Source organism: Falco peregrinus, chromosome 4, assembly GCF_023634155.1.
Source record: "Falco peregrinus isolate bFalPer1 chromosome 4, bFalPer1.pri, whole genome shotgun sequence".
Taxonomy (NCBI): Eukaryota; Metazoa; Chordata; class Aves; order Falconiformes; family Falconidae; genus Falco; species Falco peregrinus.
In genome coordinates this window covers 1,289,963-1,311,521 of record NC_073724.1, presented here as the reverse complement: position 1 = coordinate 1,311,521, position 21,559 = coordinate 1,289,963, and the positions used below count along the sequence as shown (strand labels likewise).

At 41.4% G+C, this 21,559-nt stretch overlaps 1 protein-coding gene across 4 annotated transcripts in view; it reads left to right on the top strand.

Moving 5' to 3' along the window:
* IMPG2 (interphotoreceptor matrix proteoglycan 2) overlaps positions 1 to 21,559 on the top strand; it is a 60,418-nt gene that overhangs the window by 11,139 nt on the left and 27,720 nt on the right. For all 4 annotated transcript variants that reach the window (XR_008746762.1, XM_055801392.1, XM_055801391.1 and 1 more), the window contains exons 3-5: positions 5,328 to 5,494; positions 15,896 to 15,927; positions 16,024 to 16,047. Coding sequence is in view for 3 of the 4 variants with exons in the window: in XM_055801392.1 (XP_055657367.1) it covers positions 5,328 to 5,494; positions 15,896 to 15,927; positions 16,024 to 16,047 (223 nt within the window). In the remaining variant the exon portion in view is untranslated. The remainder of the gene's footprint in view (positions 1 to 5,327; positions 5,495 to 15,895; positions 15,928 to 16,023; positions 16,048 to 21,559) is intronic.

Genomic DNA, 21,559 nt, shown 5'->3' with positions numbered 1-21,559 from the left:
GGATTAAACCCCAGCACTGCCCACTTACACAAATGGCCAGAAAGCCATCCTACCCCCTACTAGGTGCCCAGTGCTGTCATGTGGTGCCCCTTCTGTTAACCTCAGAAATCCCTGAGCACAGACTGAGTGTAATAGGCTAATTGTCTCTCATTTGAGAGATAAACGCATCCTGAATGGTAAAGCTGGAGCTACAGAGATGTTGTATCCTGCCCAGGTGCATGAGAAGTAGCTATACAGGAGAATATCAGAGGAGACAGACATACCATCTCATCTGAGAGAGATGAGAGATCTTCGCTGGAGGTTTTGAAAATAGTGATGACGTTTTCAGGAAAGGAAGCTTCCAATATATTTTTTTTTCCCCACACACTTTCCTGCAGATTTATAGGACTGAAAAAAGCTTGTGCCTACCTGTGTGGAATTTCTTCGGCTGAAACAATTTGTCTGAGGCTTTTCAGGATATTCTTTATTATTTGTATGTATTACTTGAGTGTAAACACTGCATTTGAAGCATATAAGCTCCTAAGGGCTTTTCGGATTCCAGAGTAGATATGCTGTGATTCACATAGTCTTACTATGTGTCCAGCTTTCTGAGGCAGCCTTTAAAAGCTGTTACAGCCTTTAAAAGTCAAGACCTTGCTACTTCAAGTGCCTGTGACACTTTGCTCAAGTGGAAGTTTGCACAAGGGCATAGGCCAAACATGCTGATCTTTCAATTTTTCCTGCCTGGTCTCTCGCCTGGAAGGTGATTATCTCAGTGATAAGCTAATTGACTTCTAATTTCTGAGGCATTTCAGGATGGAGTATATGCATGCAAAAGGTACTTTGGAGAAAAACTGCAGAACGAGCAGTCTGGTTTGCATTGGTTTGAATTTTGGATTATTGCATTTGCTGGTTACATGTCTCCTGTATACTCGCTGCCTTTCCTGTAGACAGCTGTAACAATCGCATCTCTGTAGCAGGGAGCCCCTCCTCTCTGTCTCATAGCCCTTTGTTTTTTTAACATTTGAATTCTTCAGAGGAAAATGGCAAAGTCGGTGAGAGATCAGTTAACACTAAAATACAAGTTAGTTATTACCGCCCGCAGCCATGGAATGAAGACAGTCGTTTCCTAGAGGAGCTTACCTTCCTGCTCACATGTAGCTTCAAGGCTCTTAGCTCACTGCCTTAAAAGATTGATCTCGATTTTATGATGCTTTTAATCAGTATTGTTTGCCAGGGATTAGAGGCGTCATCGCAAATCCTGTCTCCTCCAGGGCCTGGTGCTGCTAATGCTGTCCTGTATATCTGTGCCTGTGGCTATCCCTGTAGCAGGCTAGTGAAAGTTTGGCACGACATCTAGCCATGAAGACAGGCTCTTCTCACATGCCCGAGGACTGATCGTGTGGGTGGCATGTGGCAGCACTGTTGGGTCTGCTCAGTTCTTCCTCATCCTGGCAGGGCTGGCTGCATGGCTGGCTGGTGTTTAAGGGTTTTGCAGCTAGTCTTAGAAACCTGTTTCCTGGAAAGATCATAGCACAAAGCCTGTACAGCAGATTTTACTTAATAGTTTTGGAATATGTTAACGCAGCATATTGTATTAAGCAAGCAGCTTCAGTCGTAACTCTGGACTGTTGTGCTCCTCTCAACTCATTGTGAGCTCTGATGCTGCAATTTTTCCCCATTCCCTATCTGCTTTTAAACATTGTATATTTAAAAATCAAAGTTGCGTTTGTAGTCAAAAACATTACTGGTAAACCTGTTTGGTCCCGTGTCCTGTGTCTTCCCCCCCCCCAGCTCTCATATTTTCTATTTTTGTTTCAAGGAGTTGCTATTTTAAATATTGGTCAATAGTTGCTTCGTTTATTGTCAGTATATGTAGATGGTATATGTGGCAAAAATACTGGCAAGTTGCTGAAAGGTCAGAAAGGAAAGATAGTGAGTTATTTTTATCCAGTAAAAAATAGTTATTTATTAAGTTTCCAGTCAAGCCCTGTTTAACTTTGTTTACATTTTTATGTCTCCAAGTTTTGTCTGCAGAGTCTCAGAATGCTTATAATCTAGTTACGAAAATCAGGGTTTTCTTATATGGAAGTTGTTAAGAATTTGTTGGTAAGAAACTTTGAAAAGCCTCCCTTGCCAGCAGACAGCCTGCCAGAGAGAAGGCTCCACCTTTTTTACAGTTAATCACATTTATTAGGCAACTTGAATGCACTGTGAGGGTGGTGTCTCATTTCCCTGGGTGGCCACATCGAGGAAGCTGTGATAAGAACTGTCACCCTCTTTGATACACCTGAAGGAGAGAGGGGAGATAGAATCATGCCTGTCTCTTTACATGAATGTGATTCAAACCACACTGAAGAAAACTGCACTGTTCTTTTTCTGTGCTTGGAGTGGCAACTCTCATCTCACTATAAAACATTGAAAAAGTGTATGAGAAAGAAAGAGCGAAACAAAATTGTTCCTTTTCTTAGCCAGGCTATGTCAACACCATGTACATAAGCGTGTCTGGGGATGGCTGTTGGGTGGAGCCCTTACAACCTGGATTTGTTATCCTGCAAAGCAATCTCCTGCTTTACAAACTGGACAGTTGAAATAAACAGGACAAGGACAAGATGGGCTGTGTGCCAACAGGGTTGTGAGGTGACTGTGTGTGGCAAACAGCTCACCGTGGCTGTGGACACAGTTCCCTGGGCAAGGCTAGCAGAAGTGTTTAAATGGCAGTTGTGATAGCTCTTTGCCTGGAGTCTTTAAATCCTCCCTGCATGTCAGAGCTAACAAGCTCCCAGACTGTTCAGAGGGAAGGCATGGGCCAGCGTTTTCCTTCTGAATACAGAAGCAATTTGCACCATGTTGTCCAACTTATTCCTGCTCACCACAGTGGAAACGGCTAGATAGGACACAGGCTAGAGGGGATGGAACGCGACTCCTTATCCGCATCCTCCTTTTCTCCTTCCACAGAACATATGACCCTGTTCTGACAGCTTAGGTCTGATTAATGGGCTTGGAGCCAACAGGTGGCACAAAGCCTTTGGGACTGGAATTCAGTGGGGTGTCTAATTCCAGATGAAAGGACACACAACAGATCCTTAAATCTGTGGGAGCTGACTGGGGTAACTGTTTGTATGGCAGCAGCTTGTATTCAGACAAGACACTGTCTCATCACATTTATTTTGAAAAGGAGATTAAGCTTATTGAAGAGCATTAAGGAAAACTGCCTTCAATTATTACTGCCAATATTTACTTGCAACTGGAAAGCCAGTCCTTGGCCTGTTACCATTTGAATACTGTAGGATTAGACAGTGCCACTGCAATGTATTTGCAAGCTCTTGCCATAGCTTTGACTCTTACTGGTAGCCTGCTGAAGGCTTACCCCAGCCACAGGGAATCTCATTGCAGGACTGTTGCTGTACAAAGCTGGAGTGAAAGATCCCTCAGCCAGCATGCAGGATACACACGCTGCCAAAAGAAATGAGAGCAATATTCCTTAGTGTAGGCTTCTGGATTTGTAACTAGACTTTGGTCTTTTTCTGGATGCCCAGCTCTTACGAGTGGGATGGTAGAGAGGATACTACAGATGTCATTCTGCTTCAGAAAGCTTATTAGTACTCCAGCAGGATCCAGAAATCCCAGAGCAGGATTATGGCTTCATTGCCTGAGGTCTGTGCAGAGGTCATACAGAAACATAGTGACTACCTCAGAGCTGGCTTCCTCGGCTGCCGTGGGAGCAAGTGTAACTTGAGGGGCAGCGTCAGGGGATGCATGGATGCTTGTAAATTTGGCTGGTTATTTCTGATCAATAAAGATGTGTAAGCAAAACTGACTGGAAGCATCTCCAATACTCCTTACCTCATTACTGTGTCTTACAGATTAAGTTAACTACCTGGAAGCTAGAGGGCTGCTAGAGAAGTAATATACTACTGACAGTTAATAATTCAGAGTCTGAGGGTGGTATTCGTCTCTAGTCACACATACTGAATGAGCTGCAAGGCTAACCTCCATGCAGGAAAGTTGCCCGGAGTGTGGCATGCAGTGCCTTTGTTTCTGTAGAGTTCCACAATGGAGAAACAGTCCCAGCTGCTCTGACAAACTGCAATTCAGGGTGAAGAAAAGAGCTTTTTCTGCATGGTGCCATGCAGCATGCCAGAATCCACTAAGCTTTAAGTGTGTTTAATGGATGTGAAACAGCTCCTTAAGGTTTTATTTATGAAATAAATTAAAATTAGAATTCCTTATTTATGAAACCTTTGACATGAAGAGAAATGTTCATCTCTTGAATGAATGAAAGTATCTTTCCGTATGTGATCTGTCTTATATTTTACACAAGTACACTTAATCAATTTTGGAATTCGGCATAAAGAGTATCAAGAACAAATGGTAGGAAGGTACTGGGTCTGGCAGTCTGGAGCTTATTTTTAAGCTGATTGAAGAAAATTACTTTCCAAAGATAGATTCATGGTTAGTCTCCTGTAGGGTCTTGCTTATGATGTCAGGACTTTCCCTGAATGCGAAGCATTCCTCTCCTGAACTATGTGTATATAGAAGTAATGAAATCCGATTAAGGCCAAAAAGCAGGTTTGTCTGCTACTACTGCAGGCTGGCATATTTGCTGCAAGTGATTTTTAGAGTTGTTCTCCTTGTAACGTTATTCTCTTCCAGGACACAAGGAAAATCCTATAAATCTTCCAGTCTTCCAGTTACCCTGGGTCACGGAGAGGTCCTTGAGCATTAGGTGACCAGTTGCTCTGATTGGCAAAGAGCATGTGCAGGATTGGGAGATTAAAGCAGCTGGTGTAGTACAAAATAATTTAACCCGTAATTCGCAGACTGCCTGTTCACTCAGCAATGTCCAGCTCTTTCTCAGTGCATACATACAGTAGGGTTAGATCAACTTACTACTTAGCATATTATGTTGTTGTGTCATCATCCTGCCTTGTTTTTCTAATTATTAATGCAATTATAATTTCTGAAAGTGATTTTAAATTCCATGTATGGGTGAGTCTGAAGGAATTGTTAACCGATTAAGCCTCTAAACCGCTGATCAGTGCCACTATAATTCTTAAAAATTAAGTTCTAGCTCTAGTTTCTGTGTGGACGTTTGCCATGCTATTTTGGTTTTCTAAATTTTCTAAAAATTTGACCCACTGATCAAGGACAGTTTCACTCATTGAAAATACTGTTGTTCTTGGGGTTGTTAGAAGACAAGTGCGCTTGCTCTTGCACTTTTTTTTCCCTTTTAATGAAGTAATTACTTCAGTAAAAAAAAAAAAATTTGGACAATACTATCCTGGCCGCCCGTGCCACAGAAGCACTCCTGTTGTACTAACACGAGACCTTTCTTGTGCCTTCAGTATGTCAGGAAACAGTCTGGGAGGTCTTCAAGACATTCTGGGATAGACTGCCAGAGCGTGAAGAGTATCACACCTGGATGAGCCTGTGTGAGGAAGGCATGATGAGTATCTTTGAAATGGGCACAAACTTCAGTCAGTCTGAGGAGCACCGAAGTCTGATTGTGAAGGTGGGTGCAGCACCTGATTGGTGTTTTCTTGGAAGCAAGGTCATAATGTCCCACTGCAATGTGCAACTTAGCATATTGCAGGTTGTAATCTGTGGAGCCCTTAAAACGCACAGACATGAGTATCCCAGCTCTTGGATCCGTAGTTCTGAGATGAGTTCCAAAAACAAAGTTATAGCTGATCTGATTGAAGGAAAAACCATGATGGTGAAGAGACCATTATCTTCAGTTAGGTATGTTCTAGACAAGTAAATGATGTCTAGATCCCTTGTCTGAAAAGGCAGCGTGACATGAGGCAGGCTGTGGTGCAGCACTCCCTGCGGTATGTAGCAGCCTTCCTGCTCTGACCTGCACACGCAGGTGCCTTCAGCCCAAACAGCACTGCAGAGCTGGAAGTTCTGAGCAGTGTCTCTGATGTTACCAAGATTATGGCAAAATTACCTGTTTGGTATTTTGTGTGGCTGTAGGTTTGCAATGTCTGTGCACTGCAGTCTGACTGAAAAGAGTGTGGCTATAAAAAGCTTTGGTGTCCTATGAAGGCAATTGGTAATATTGTCACCATGGGGGAGTTGCAGAGGTTAAAATCAGTATATGGCTATAAAAGAACTAAATAAAAAATTGCTGAATGCCTTGGTAAATTTTCTGCTATTTCAGTTGAAGCGAGATTATTATAGCTTAAAGCAAATAAAGGGAACATTAAGCTAAACTAAAGCAGCCTATATCAAATGAAATGATGAAGATGTCTTTTCAGGTGTTTGTGAATTATAAAATTAAGCGCTTAACTTTGTACACATCCAAGATACAGTAAATATCCTAATTTCTCTGGTTGAAAGGCTATCTTAAAATGTATGGTGGCTTATGGGTCGTCAAGATTACAATGTCTTCTATTTTTGCAAGCTAATGGGTGAGTAGTTTTATGAAACTTAGAAGTCTTAAATGTTTGATCTCGTAGAATCAGTGATGCTCTGCTAGTATGGATGTGCTGATGTTTTTCCTTTCTGCTTTTTTATGGACTCCTATGCTAGGAATGTGCACTAGGGAATGTGAATATAAAACCCATTGTGGGTAATGGAGAGAGGTGGTGTTTCTTTCTGAGCCTGCATGTTAGCCTTCACAGGGGAATGCTAGCCAAAGTTTGCCTCTGATGTCTGGTGGTATGTTGTCCTTAGAAGACTTTGCAAAAAGGTGGAGACAAGTAAAGTTCATGTGAACTTTTTATGTGCATAGTGAATGTATCATTGCTTTATGTAAGATTTTGGCAGTGCGATGATCTATAGTGGGAGCTTATTAAAAGAAATCAGGATGATTCTTGGAAGCAAGGATGATGCATCTAACTTCCCACTGCTGCTTTACTTTTTTGGGTATGGTCGGAGTGTCGATTTAATTGTTAACTTTAGTACTGGCTCACTCTTTCTTGTAGGTGCTCACATACAAAATGCTTGTCAGTGTGTGAAACCTCTTTAAAGCAGCTCTGAGAACATTAAGTCCAAACAAATGCAGCAGTTACAGCTCTGGTTTTAAGAACATTCTGCTAGTTGCTTGCACTGGTCTAACGTGATAGTAAGAGCTGGGGTTCAGCTGATGGGACCGAGTGCACTTTCGAAGGCACTGTGTCCTACCCTCTTGTTCTTTCCACTTTCACCAGCTAAGGTGACCAAGTTGTATGGCTAAGCCTTTTCCATACTTGTAGGATTTTTTTTTCCTCTCGTTACAGCATGTTCATTCATTTGTCCGTGGTTAGCTGTTGCCTTTTTTTTTTTTCTTTCATTACTTAGGTTTGATATATAAAGTGCTAAGCACTTCTTACCAAAGGGCTGCCACATTTCACAGTGCGCTCAGTACTCTGTAGCATGTGTGTGTGATATGTGTGAAGAGTCCACACTCAGTTACTTAAAAGGAAGACTCACTTCTGCCTGGCACTGTGGAAAAGCAGCATACATGGTTGGCAGTAGTTCTTTGTCTGGCCATTGCATACCTCACTATATACCGCTTGTTTCTAATCCTCCTCTGCTGTCCAGTGTCTCTGAATTGTCTGTGATTAACTTCAAGAGTTTAATTTAGAGCCTGCAGCAGATGAAAGCATTTCTGCTTTTCTTTTGGTATATATTGGCTATTACTGCCGTAGCATTGACCTGCCACCACTTGTGTATTGTGCATGTTGGCAGTTTCTGGCAGTCTTATTCCAGAGTGTCTTTCTGTATTACTTTTTAGTAGGTAGGACATGAAATTCAGTTTTTAGTAGTGCTGCATGCCATGAATTTTCCCTTTCTCTCTCAAAAGGAGTTAATCATATCTGAAAATTAAGCAAAATAAATCTGTGGGGTTTGCTCTCAATAAATAATAATTCAGCAAAATGATTGCTTTCCTCTAATCCCTGATAATCACTGTTACACACCTACAGATGTTGCAATGTCTGCTCCAACGTGGCTTAGTTCACGTAAAGAAAAATTCTATTTATTCTATAAAGAAAAACTCTTGCTTTTGACACACTTTCTTACTGGATATCAGATGGGTCTTGGACCAGCTCTGATCCCAGCTCTCATATCATACTTCTTTTTGTCAGGAAAAATGTTGTTCAATCTCTAACAGTCCGTCAAAAAGACTTGACTAATCTGGTGGAGATGAAGGCATACATAGCTGGAATTTGCTTGTTTGCCATCAGATGGCTTTTGCTGGTACAAGAGGTGTGGCTCGGAAGGCGAGGCTTGTGCTGCTCTGCAGTAAGCAAGCTGTGTGCCATATGCCATCTTGGAGAATCGAGGCCTGCCATGGTGCAGTTGCATGTACATGGGTGTATATATACGCATTTATACAGTAATATATAATACATATACTCAATTTTCATTTGATTCTTAAAGCAAATACTTCCCAGATTTTCAGAAGGAGCATATGAACAGATTTATGCCAACCATAAAATAATTAATTTAAATATTTTTTTTCTCCAAATTGTGATCATGTTAAATGAAAGTACTTTACATAGGAAGATTACTAACCTAACTAATTTATTTGGATATTAAATAGGTTTAAAAAGTGTGGGATTATGTTATCCCTCCATATCTTTTCTAATCTTGGCAGAAATAGAAAAGGAGAAGGTAATTCTAGTCCAAAGGTAATTTTTGTTTGCAGTATATTTCTTTGTATAAACGTTCCTTCATATAAATTAACTCAGCTTATGTTCCTTATTGCGTAGCTGTATTTCGGGGGAAGCATAACTCTGTGTTACGCAGACTATCCTCATTCACCCCATTCACACAGCAGTTCTACACTTTGGGTCATGTGTGTCTACAATTCTTATACTGCCAAAACTTGCCTTGTCTGTGCCCTATGACTGGCAGTATTCACACTTGCACTAGATGATTTTTGAAAAATCCAAGAGGGGAGAAACACCAGGAAAAGAAACTGTTGTTTTCCCAGATGCCTCGTACCTCTGGCTGTGAGATTGTGCTGGTTTGGCAGCAGCGCTTTAATCTGTGCTATTCATAGGAGCATTTGCAGCTGGCATATGATATACTTTGTAAGATACCCACATAGTTGCTGGGCACATTTTTTACTTTATAAATAACTGAAATAATGCAGCCATTCTGGAGTACAGGTGAAACTGTTTTGACACCTGCCATCCTGAAAGCAGGATTTTGTGCAGATTGCTTTAGATGATGCTGCACTGCATGCTTAAGTGTGAAGGAACAAAACTAAAAGAACAGAAGGTGTGAAAAATGTGGAGTGGTAGTAAGAACAAAGATATTTTCAAGAGGTTTAAAAAAGTATGTGTAAAGCACACCCTTATCTAGTCTGTGGTCCTTTAAAAAAGAAACAAAAAACTACCAACCAAAACCAACAACAAACCCCACCAAAAAGCATGATGTGCAGAATACACTGTAAACTTTCAGCTTATGTTGAAAGCTGCTGGTGAGTACCTTTCACCTTATGACTACCTTGCAAATACCTTGATTGTGTACATTTTTTTTATGGAGCCTTAGGTGATTTCACATTAACTAATAGTATATATATGCTCATATAGCAAGAAATGATGTCAGGTCTTGTTATACACATAATTCATAAATGTACTGTGATTAGAAGAGAAGGAAAAATATATTTCATTCAGCAAAACAAGTAGATAGACTGCTATGTGTATCAGCTAGAGGAATGAAAAAGTGACAATCAATATGCAGAATACATTCGATATTGCTCTGTGGCTGCCAGGTTCCTGCTGGCAAGAGAGGTTCTCTGAACTCCATGATTCCCCAGCCTTTGGCTGTTAGTTGTAGCAATCTTGGAATCCTTATTTCTGAAAGAGAGAAAAGAGAAAGCAAACAAGGGGAATGTAGGTAATAGTGAAGAGGTAACTTCCTGCTGGTGCGTGACACACAAGTCAGGGCTGTGTTTGCTGCTTAACGCTGGTGATGAAGTAGTACCTGCCACCACGAAGAGCTGCAGGAGCTAGTCCATATGAATTATTAGTTCAGTGGATATTTTGAAATAGGTCGGATAATATTCCTTGATGGGTGGAGGAAACCTAAAATATTGATGGTCATACTCATCTGTTTAACTGCCACATATCCAGTTAAGGCGTGGTAGGCTGAGATAATTGTTGTGACCTTTCTGTTCATCAGAGTGCTTAAAGCAAGCTGCCCACCGGCTTGCATGACTGTCATTGTTCTGTTGGGCAGTTGATTTGGGGTCATTTTTTAATTTGTCAAAATCCTGAAACTTGACGTTTTATAGTTCCTGGAGAATTCAGGAAATTTGGGTTTTACGAAGAGACTCTGATGGAAGCTGGAGGTAGGTAGACCTTCATGTTTCCAATACAAGTAGAATCTCCTCCCTGAGTCCATAGCAAAATGCAGCTTGAAGCGTGATGCTGCGATGTTCCCATCATAAAATTCTGTCTGTATCCCACGTTTCCAGTGTGGGCATGTAATAGGGCAAATCCATCCTTTATGGCAGATTATATATCCCAATCTCTATTTCTCCAAACTTCAATCAAATTTCAGAAAATAAAGTTTTAATGAGTTGTCATTCCTTGTAGATCTGATGAGAATCTACAACAACAAGGCATGTTGAGAAAATCTGTCATGAGAAATGAAAAACGAAGACAGTTCATGTAATTTAAGTCATTGAGCAGATACCTATACCTCCTGAGGGCTCGTATATAAATAAATACTCAGCTGTATCTGCTGAGGCTCAATGTGTATAACAAAGCATGTCTGAACAGTGCTGGGGAAGTGAGGTGTGACAACATGTATTAGGTCAGGAATGCTTTCCAAAGGAAGCAGGTCTACGTGGGTTTTGGTTGCTGGTGAGAGGGATATTTGTGCTATTGCGCATCTCTTCATGGGGCTGAGGGCCAGGAGTTAAAGGCAAGGAGTTTGTAGCACGCTTTGTCTGAGAACCAAAAGGCAGACAGTTTCCCCAGGAATCTCCAAAACTGGAACAGGAGATGTTCACCTACCAAAAGACAACTCAAAAAGCTCCTGGGACAAGGTACAAAACCTGCAGTTGTGTTGGCTCAGCAGTACCTTTGTTCAGTATTGACTTTTCAGCCCATCAGTAGCTCTACCTGTTTCATTGTGTTTGGAGCACAGCCTTAACTACTCAGTGACAGACCAGGATAAAAGGGGCAGAAGGCAAAGATATGCCTTAATGGGTAGCATAATGAAACACCTCCTTGGCATGCTGAAATGTGCACGTAGCAATGTGAAGTATGTGACTTTGTCTGAACTCTGAGCTGCATTCAAAGGTGAGATGTAGCACCCCAATGATGCAAGTAATTTGTAACCACTTACTCCTAGTGCTGTCGTTTCTGACCACTTCGTGAAGTAGATGATTGTCTTCCTAAGGTTCCTGAGGCAGAAAGACCTTTTCTGCTGTGTCACTTCTTCCTGTTCAAAGGTCTTCCTTGCTAAACATTGTCTTTCTCTGTTTAATCAAATGTTCCAGCATCTTTTTGATTGCTGACTTAGATACCTTAACATTTTTTTCTTTGCATAGAACATCTCCAGTTTCTTCTAAATCTTTAAAAAGCAGATCTCATCTGACCTTTCACACACCCCATTCCCCTTTACAGATGCAACACCGATTTATTCTGTTGCCTTCCTCTGAGCTATTCTGCTGGATTTCCTTCACCCCCTTTCTTATCCCCATGCTTACTATTGTCCTATTGACTTTGGCTCTTTCTTTTTGCATTGCAAGTTTTAGCCTCCTATAACTTAGAGGAAAAAAACCCCAAACCTTCATCAGATACATGCAAATAGATTAATTAGTTCCAGTTGCTTCTCCGAGCCTTGTCTCAGCTCCCTTTCATCTCTTAAGCTCTGTCTGTGTTAATTCTCTCTGGTCACTCTCCTCCAGTTCCAGCCTAAATCTTCCTTTTCGGTCTCGCTGACACCTGGCACAGCACAGAAACTAACAGCTGTGAAGCCTGTGCTCATCTCTTCCCAGGCAGAGCTCAGAAAGGATGCTTCATCCTCATCATCCTTGTCTGATCAGCTCCTTTACTTGGCAAATCCGTAGTTCTTGCTTGTTTTCCTTATTTTGCACCTCATTTCTAGATAGCGCTGCCTAACACACATGGAAGAATCACTTCTACATTGAGAGTTCACCTCTGCTGTGGAACCAATTCCTCTGAGACAGACTGGACCCTTAGCTTGTTTCTGACACCTTTCCATGGATCTCTAGCCTTCATTTCAAGTTTAACATGGCTAAAACAATTTCTGTTCCACTAAGCTTTCCCTGCTCTCTCTGTCCTTACTCACTGTAGACCATGTTTCCACTTCCTTTGCCAGGGCTGTGCCTCAGAGCACTGCTCTCCATCCCAGCCTTTCCCTCCAGCTTCAGTCTGGGACATTGGCACCCATTTCCTTGGATTACCCCCAGTGCTTTGGCCTTGCCTCAGGGAGTGTGGTTCTGCCACACACCGCGGTGAGGAATCGGGACAAGCAAGGAGAGAATCGTTTCTTGGTGTGACATTGCTGTTGGCAATGATGTGTACAGGTAGGTTAAAACAAATGTGCTTGGTACAGTCCTATGCAGATGGGATTAAACTAATACGAGAATATTTAATATTTCCTTGACATTTCCTCCACCTTTTTCTCCTACCTGAAATTATCTCCAAGATGTTTTGTCTTCTGTGCATAACGATAGTCTGTTAGGATCAGACAAGAGTATCCTATAAAACTGATTTTCTGCAAGTTCCTTGAAGCTCATCCCTGCGGTCTGTCTGGCATGTGCTTTGTGGTCTTGTGGTAGCCTGCATTGAATATTATGGACTCTTGGTCATTCGTGATAATTTTGCATTATCTAAAATGGTGGTATGTGTTGAGAAGGGGAAGTGCTAGAGCAACTGACACAAAATTCATCTCCCAGCTTTAGAAGAATTGGTATAATACTGTTATGAAGGTCTCGCTTCAAGAGAATTTTATACAAAGCATCTGCCAGAGGTAGCTTCACTGTGTAAAAGCCATCTCCTTGAGCTTTGGCGTGGTGCTGCTGCTGCTGTGGAACTATTTATAGAACATTTCAAGTATTCAAAGGGTAGAGATGTTAATTAATCCTTGCATTTCCTTGTGCGGTGTGTATGTTTATGACTACATCCTGTTAATGAGGGAACGGAGCCAGAGAGTCAAGGTGGTTTGGCAAAGACTATTGTATACTAAATAAGAAGCTTGCAAATTAGGCATTTGAGAGAGAGGAAGGTAATCATGTTACGAACTTGCAGACTATGCCAGCTTAGCAATAGGGGGATGCTTCATTTTTACATTCTCAGTAGAAAAAACCCAAAGCAACAAAACTAACATTTAACACTATAAAAAACAAGTCTGGTATTTCAGTCTGTAGGACTGATCCAAAATGTGTGAATCTGCTTTTCAGCTCTCTGCAGACTGCAAGAGACTGAAGACTGGGTTTTGAGATCATACTTCCCTTTTGAATTTACTGTAAAACCGAAGATTTAATCTGTTACACAAAGCTGCAAGATGATAGTCATCTTTGTGCAAGCTTTGCATTGGCATATGAGTTTTAATGGATGACTGATAATTCTTTTATGAACTCATTTGTAATTTACAGTTCATGCATTTTTGTTGATGATTTTGCGATAGCTGCACAGCATTGTATAGCAACCAAAGGTCAGGGTGACAATATTTATCATAATTTGTCAGTGCTGCTGTTGAATCCAGTTGGAGATTTTGTCAGAGAAAGCATGGTGAAAAGTCAGGTCATTTAAACAGTAATCCTGTAAAGTTATTTTGTTTCTCAAAACGTGATTTGCAATGAAGAGAGAATATTCTGTCCTGAACTAGGTGAATTAAGAAATAATCCAGCTACCCTACACAGAGGCAGTCATTCAATGGCAGTCATACAATATTAGGCTTCTCTAGTTTACTGCAAAATTGGATGATAATTTAGTAATTTGTTGCCTTTTTTTTAAACTGTAGATGTGGAGATGGTGCGTCACGTTTGTTATTCTAGGCCTTGGCCATTAAAATAATAATTTGGCATTTCAGATTTGGTTCTTGTAAGTTGTTCTTACAATTTATTGAATGGCAGACTGGGAAATAACAAGACATACTGGTTAAGTCCTGGGACCCCGGCTTGGGAAGGCTGGGCACCAGCAGCTTCTGGGCTGCCCTGCAGCAGAGCTTTGGCTGAGGGTCTCTGCCCTGTCCCTCGATGGAGCCATCAGGACTGTGCTGACCTCTGCTGTCAGTGCCTTTGGAGGACCAGTGAGGAACGCTACTGGGTGCAGACTACCTGCTGGTATTAAAAAGGTGTGTAGGGACCCTAATAACCACATTGTTTTTAATAGCACCTACAAACTGCCCTGACTGACTGAATATGGAAGAAGGTGTCTTTTTCTAATGAACAAACATGTTTTACTATGTGGGCTACTATTTAACTTTCCAAAAGCTTGTAGAGGGGGAATCAGTCTCTCTGTACCTTGCAGATCCCAGCACCCCAAAGCTGAGTACAAGCACTGTATAGAGCAGTGTAATGACCCCTTAAAAAAAAGCATACCTGAAGTCCAGTAGTTTTAGTGGCCCTGCGTTAGATTTTTTTGCTGTAGACCACCTAGTTTTGCTAGCTTCTTTGTCACTTAAAACTGGTCTCACTGTGTCTTAGTTTTTCGTAATAAAGTGTCTCCAAATACTCCATTTAATGGACTTGCATAATAAAGGTTGGCCAAAGGACAGGCTGAAAAGCAAACTAACTGAAATTTATATATTGGCATGCCATCCTCAGGCTGATATCCGGGCTGCCTGCTGTTCTACCTGCAATCACACTGTCCTCAGATGTGCTGGAAAGAAGAGAAGGGTGGTCTTTGATGTGGCTCCAAATCAATAAAGACTGAATTTATATACTTCCTTAGAAATGCAGGTGAAGAGATTGAGAAGGCTAACCTGCTCAAAAAGTCTCTTTTGCCTTGTCACCCCTCCTTCACAAAATGAACCATAGGATAGCTTGGAGTGGCAGTCCCTAGGGCACTAAATACAAATGGGTGTTCTGCAGAGAAATTTTCAGAGTTGTTGCAGTTTAACTTCAAAGTAGAGATTTGAGTTGATCCATTTTGGATTGAGTTTTTACTGAAAAATACATCTACATTGATTACGCAAAGAAAGGTGGCCCAGCAAACCACCAAAAAAATTCCTTTTTTCCCCCAAACCAGAGAGAGGCAGAGAAGTTGTGGCTGGACGATAATCCTCTGTAAGTATTTTATGTTCTGTTTACATTGGTACAGCAGCAGGGTACAGCATTATTTCTCAACATCTGTCATGCTGCAAACTGCTCAGGATCTCCTCCAGTTTTTCTGGGATTCCTCACAAACTCGCGCAATGCCTCTGTAGAACCAGTGGCACTAATACCATGAGAATTTTGATGAGAAATTATGAACTATGTAACCCTGTCTTGCTCTTTATATACCAAAAAATGCAAAAAATGTTGTCCCTGTCACTTGTATAACTATAAAGAAAGTCATTGGGCTAATCCTACTATGTTACTTTAAGCTGTAACTATACTTTCAAAATGATAGTTTTAAATCTATAGACAAGTGGCAGACATAATTCTTAAGGCTGCTTGCTTACAAGGATCTTACTGCTAATGTCTCTAAGGTGATACAACATTGTCCTGCAGAGTAATGTGGGGAAAGGCAGAAAAGCAGAGCATCTGCTGACAAACCGGGTGCTCTTCACAGCATCTATTGTTGAATTTCAGTTGTATTTTGGAAACGCAGGATAAATTTTCTTTTCAGCAGGGACTTTGTTAATAGATTCTGGACTTAGCAAATGAACACAGAACAAAGATAAGGGTGTTATTTTGGCACGTGGGAGGAAAAAAAGTGGTATGAACTGCATTTCAATCCCTTTCACCTTGTAATACTCAAATATACTTAGGGTTTGTTTGTTTGTTTTCTAGAAACTGTCCTATACGAAGGAAGCAATGGACAGGTGAGTGTCTGTGTTGGCCTTGCGTTTTGCTCTCTGGAGATAACAGCAGAGCTGAGTTATGACATTTTGTAACCTTTTCTCTCTTTTTCTTGCCAGCTCCTGCACTGATTGGTCATGTGGGTAAGTAATTCTCCATTTTTAAAGGCTCCCCATCGGTCCTTTCTCCCGTTCTTGCTGCTGCTGGAGTTGATTTGGGCACTGAAGATGAACAAAATTTGCCTTTGTGCAAAATGGCATATTGAAAAGTGTAGTGGAGAAATTCTGTCATTCTTGCATGTGAACCTCTGTCTTGGCACACTTGAAATATCTCAGCCAATGTGGGGCTTGTACTTGTGCTTAAGTATGTCATCACCTTGCTGGCTGTCGGGCACAGACGCAGCCTATTTACCTGAAGAGGTTTAGTGGGCGAAATCTATTTTGGGAAAGAGATGTGTCCATAGTTACTTGTGTTGCTTGCAGGATAACCAGAGCACTCTTTCCCAAAGGCTTTAAGGTAATCCTGGTCGTCATTGCAAAAAAGTGGAATGTTTTTGAAATGCTTTTTAAAAAAAACACTTGAGAGATGTGCTCTAGAAAGAGTTAGAAGGGAATTGGCTGCTTGTGCTCCTCACACTTTAACAAGGCAATAAAAATGAAAATTAGTCTGAACTGTGGCTTCTTTTTACCAAAGTAAACCTGAACTGAACCTGTTATTTTCATGTCTTTTTTTGAACTGAAAGGAAAACCAAGTCAAATTATTATTACTCCATTTCTACTCAGAACTTACTTAAAGTTCTAAAGTAAGTTTAAGTAAGAACTTACTAAAACTAAGCTATTATTTTTAGGACAGTTCAAACCTGACTAACCTAGTACTGAACTCACCTGAAAAATGGGCAGGTTGAATTCCCTGCTTTACAGGCCACATAAAGCTATGATAAAGATGTGTAATTCATTTACTGGGAAGAGTAATCACTTAACAGACTTTAAAAAAAAAACCACAACAAAACAGCCCAACTTCCCAAATTGGGTGTCCTCATAATGATTTCATTACCACAGCATTATATACTAAAATTAATAAAATGAGGTGATAAGGGAAAAAGTAATTCCTAAGAGACTGGTTTCTCTGTCCTGTTGAGCTGAACACCCCTCTGCAGGCACACTGCCCGAAGCCTCCAGCTCAGCTGGAGCGTACATCTGTTCAGAACTTTCTCTGCTGAGAATGAAATGTCGACCAAACTTCTACATGCTTTTCTCTTCAAAGAGAAAATACATTAAAAAAAATAATCTTGCCGTTTTAAACTTTTTGGGTCTGATTAATTCTCATTAGCATCAGCCATTCTCTAGACTGGCTCTTTACATGAATGGAACCACATCTTGTTTATCAGAAGATGTGAATTCAGTGATACAGTTATCTCAGTTTGAATATTGAAGACTAAAAAAATTTATCTTTCTGAAGAACTTTGAAAACCTACTGTATCCCTCTGTGTGATCATTTAGGAAATCTAGTAATTGTAGAGACATATGAAAGGAATTAGAGCCAGCACTAACAAATCTAGAGTCACTGCACTGAAGGTGGGTTGGGGTGATTAATGTTGTACTTGTGCAAAAGCCATCGTATCAAGTGCTTTGTGACAGGCTTTAAAGGCGCTCCAGGCAGATAACTGGCAAACTTCACCCAGCTTGGTTTGCTGTGGGGCTGCGTTGCATCTCTGTCAAAAACACACTGCTTCTATCCCAGTATGTATTACTTCGTATTGTTCATAGCTTTAGGATGGGATCTTTTGTTTTCACTGTCAGTTTAAAGTTTGGTTTTACTGTATCTTTTCCTCTAAAAGTTGTTGTTTATCTTGTGCTTGGGTGTGATAGTGTTTTGTAGCATAGAGTGTGGTGCAGGGCTGAAGCAGTGAGGCAGAAACAGCTAGATTTGCTCTGGATAATGCAACATCAGGAAGAAATTAATGGAAATTATTTTGGCAATATTAAAAACCTCAAAATTACTCTAAGAGCATTCTGGACATCTCGGAGCGTTCATGGTTTAAGATGTGAAGCTTGTAAGCCATAGTCATATGAAAACAAAGCCATGATTGGCTGTCATGGGTAGAAGATGTCTAACTTGTGTTCCATCAAGAGGAGTGAGTGAGCCATGTCAGTGCTGCTGGCAACCAACATTGTCATTTACTGCAAACTATACAGGGCCTCTCAGTGCACACTGGAATAAAATTAAGACCTTTTTAAAATGTTCAAAAGAGGTCAGAGTAAGTGTCCGAGCCAGGGTGGCCCGTGGTCCCTGAGGCAAGGCGTGGGAAGCCCAGTGCGGCGTCCCTCCTGTGCCTGGGGATGCCAGCGTGGCTCTGCCGTGGCCTGGGCAGCGCTGCCTGCGTGTGTGGAGGGGCTGGGCCAGTGCCGTGATGTGACCTGGCACGCTTGCCACCCATGTCAGAGCTGGGGGCTGTCCTGGTTTCACGTCTCAAGGGATGGCGGGGCTAGCCTGAAGCACCAGCTCTGGGTGTCTAGATGAGAGGTTCGAGTGAGGCGTCCCTCTTGGCAGGGAAGGACAGGCGCCCCAGAGGATGCCCCAGAGCAGGGCTTCGGTGGGGTGCTCTGGCCTGCCCTCTGGCCAGCTCCACTTTCTCTGATGAATGTGCAGAAGCAGTCATTTCAGTCTGGGGGCCTGGCACTAGGTGTGTTTCTCAGTCTGTTTTCCCACTGGTAAGAACATAGGAAATTTTGCACTGGGTTATTTTCTAGAGCAGAGCCCAAGCACAAGAAACTGAAAGAGTATTTTCTTTTTGTGATCTTTGACCAAGCTTTTTCTGCTGTGAAACAATCGTTTCTCTGTAACGATTTCTTGATTTGGGGCTGATCTGGAAGGAAAGACAAGGCCTTGATATCTGTTCTCACTTTAACTACACTACTTTTCTAGATTAAAGCAAAACTGTGCTGAAAGCTATGAACAGCTGTAGAACTGAAGCTGTGACTTAAGTGATTTAACACATCTCACGTGATCCTGCCTAGATGTCAGTACTGTGTATCTAGCTGGAAAAAGCTTGTTTCAGCTAGTCAAAGGCTAGGGCAGTTTTAGTGTAGCTTGCAGAAAGGTGGCTTGTACTTGTGTAACTTCCCAGAATAACTCCCAATCCGGCATTACTGACAGTTGTGTAACAGCAGGATGGAAGTTTGCTCCCGTAAGGCTGGTGCATGTATGCACATAGGTTAAGTGCCCAGCTAGCCTGGCCCTTTAAGGAGCCGAGGGATTAAACTGAATACCACTGGGGAGAAAACCTCAAAGGAAAAGTAACGCATAGGACATAATCGAGATGTTCAGAGAGCAGCCCAGTGGGCATTTTAGAGTTTTGTCCCAACGGGAAGTGTGGAAGTATTGCATCAGTTAAAGACTTGCAATGATTGCTGTGTTCAGCAGACTGTTGGGACTTTGCATAGTGAATTTTGTTTTTGTAAAATTGAAGTATGTCTTGTGACAACAGGACAGTTGTTCTGTCTAATTCCTGGGGTGTCAAAAGCCAGATCTTGAGAATCAACTGAAGGCAAAGGAGGCACACAAAATTCCTGCAGTAGCAAACTCAGTGCTTTTACATCATAGACTTGCTTGAGTGCTGTATGCACAATAACAAACTGGAGGAAAGATGAGGAGGATGGGATACTTGAAAAGGATGAATAATAATGCACTGCTTTGTCATTTCTTCAGAAGTGACATTCATGTTAAACAAAATAGAAGCATGTGTCCTTTCTGACGTACTTGCTGATTCTAGAGTCACTGAAATTAGTCACAGTAAATCACATCCAGACTTCCTTTGTTCTGTCTGTGTTCTCTGCTTTGAAATATATTGGCAATTTTAGGATCTGTATTTCATCAGTGGTGGCAGCAATGGTTGGTGATATGGGCTCAAATTCCGTATCAGTTATCTAAATGTGCTTAATGAAAGAAGGAGTTTGCCTGCCATGCTGGGATCATTTCAGCAGGTCTGAGTGCAGTGGAGACATACCTGGGCTTCTTTACTGTCTGCATGTGAACTTGGCAATGGTATTGCTCCTTTCAGAAATTTTTGAGCATCTGTACAGCTTTACCCCAATGTGAAGAGTTCCACGCTGCTCCTCTGCAGTTGTGTATTTTCTTCTGTGCTCCCTACTGTGAGGTAGCAAATAAAAGGTTTGTCCTGCTTTAAAACTAAAAGAAGTCAAAATTCAAGAATTACCTAAATGAAAATTAAGGTAAAAGCAAGTACAATTTAAAAGGAAAAGGATCTACATACCAGGCTCAGTCTTTCATTCTTGCATAAAAATACCTCTGAAATCACATACTTGCTTAGTTCAAGGACATGTGATTAAAATATTGAAAAAGGAGAAAATTGGACTGTGAAAGGATTTTCCCTTCTTTGTGCAATATGAACACTGAAATAATAATGTTTAAGATAAATAAATGTTTGACATAGCAAATTAGTCTTTAGGACATTCAAATTGATAAACTATGTCAACCATTGATAGACTGATGGACGTCTGGAACGTGTAGTTCAAATCTGAAGATGTTACCTGCTTCAGCCACAGAGCTGGGTTTGTGTTAAATGCTGAGGAGTGATGTAGGGGAAAATGTGACTAACGCCTTTAAAAAATGTCATGGGCAGGTGCAGTGGTCTCACCAATGCCTCATTTGACAGATCCAGAGTGTTATTTCTCCTTAGCAACACAGTATGGCTGCACAGAAAGAACTTGTTTAGGCTCTGCAGTTGCCCATGGGCCAGTGGGACCCTGTGTGTGCTTTGGTGGGTCTTCCTGATGTGACTGACATTGCACAGAAGTACACACCGTGGGGTCTGAAAAGGGGGAGTAGCAGCCTTATTTGTGAGCCATGCTTGCTGTGTTAATACGTATAGGCTATCCATAGGCACTGTTTGCTTCAGATCAACTTCTGAGGCCCTTATGGGTCTTGCCTTATGCCAGCCTAGATCCCGGCGTCTAACAGCTGCATGATCTGAAACTGGTTGTTTCTGCCAAGGAAACATAGTGCAGTGTTGCTTGTTCTGCTGCTTAGATGTCTGCTTGTATACATTCCTTCCTGCCTCTCCATACATATGTGTATGTTTTTATATTTTGCTTACTGCTCAGCCAAGGTGGTCCAGGGCATCACTCATGCAGGTAGGACAATAGCAATTATGTTTCATGTGTATGTGTTGCAAATTCACAGTAAGCTCTTGCTGGAACATAGTCCCTCCACCTGGAGGGCCTTGCTTGTGTAGCTATAGTGAAAAATAAAGCCTGGGCCCTGGATTAATCCTGGTGGGTGGGGGAGCAAAGAAATACTGTATTTTAAATGGTGTGACTGAAGGGGGATTTGGATCTGTGTTTACCTTGAAGAGTAGTGTGATCAGGCAAATCAGTATATGTGCTGTTGTGTGCATTTTGAGTGACTTCCTTAGAGATACCTGGTAGTATTGCTGCTTTTTTAGGAGGTGAATAAAGTGGGCATTTGAAAAATCATAATGTTAAGGGGAAGTAAAAGGCAAAAAGAAATGGATGCAAAAAGAAAGCAAACCTTGTCGTTCTGATAAAGCAATGAAAAAAACAATGTTGTGCATAAAGTGAGGCTGATTATAGCAGTTTCTTAAAACATTATTTTTATCCTCCTGAGAAAAACTGA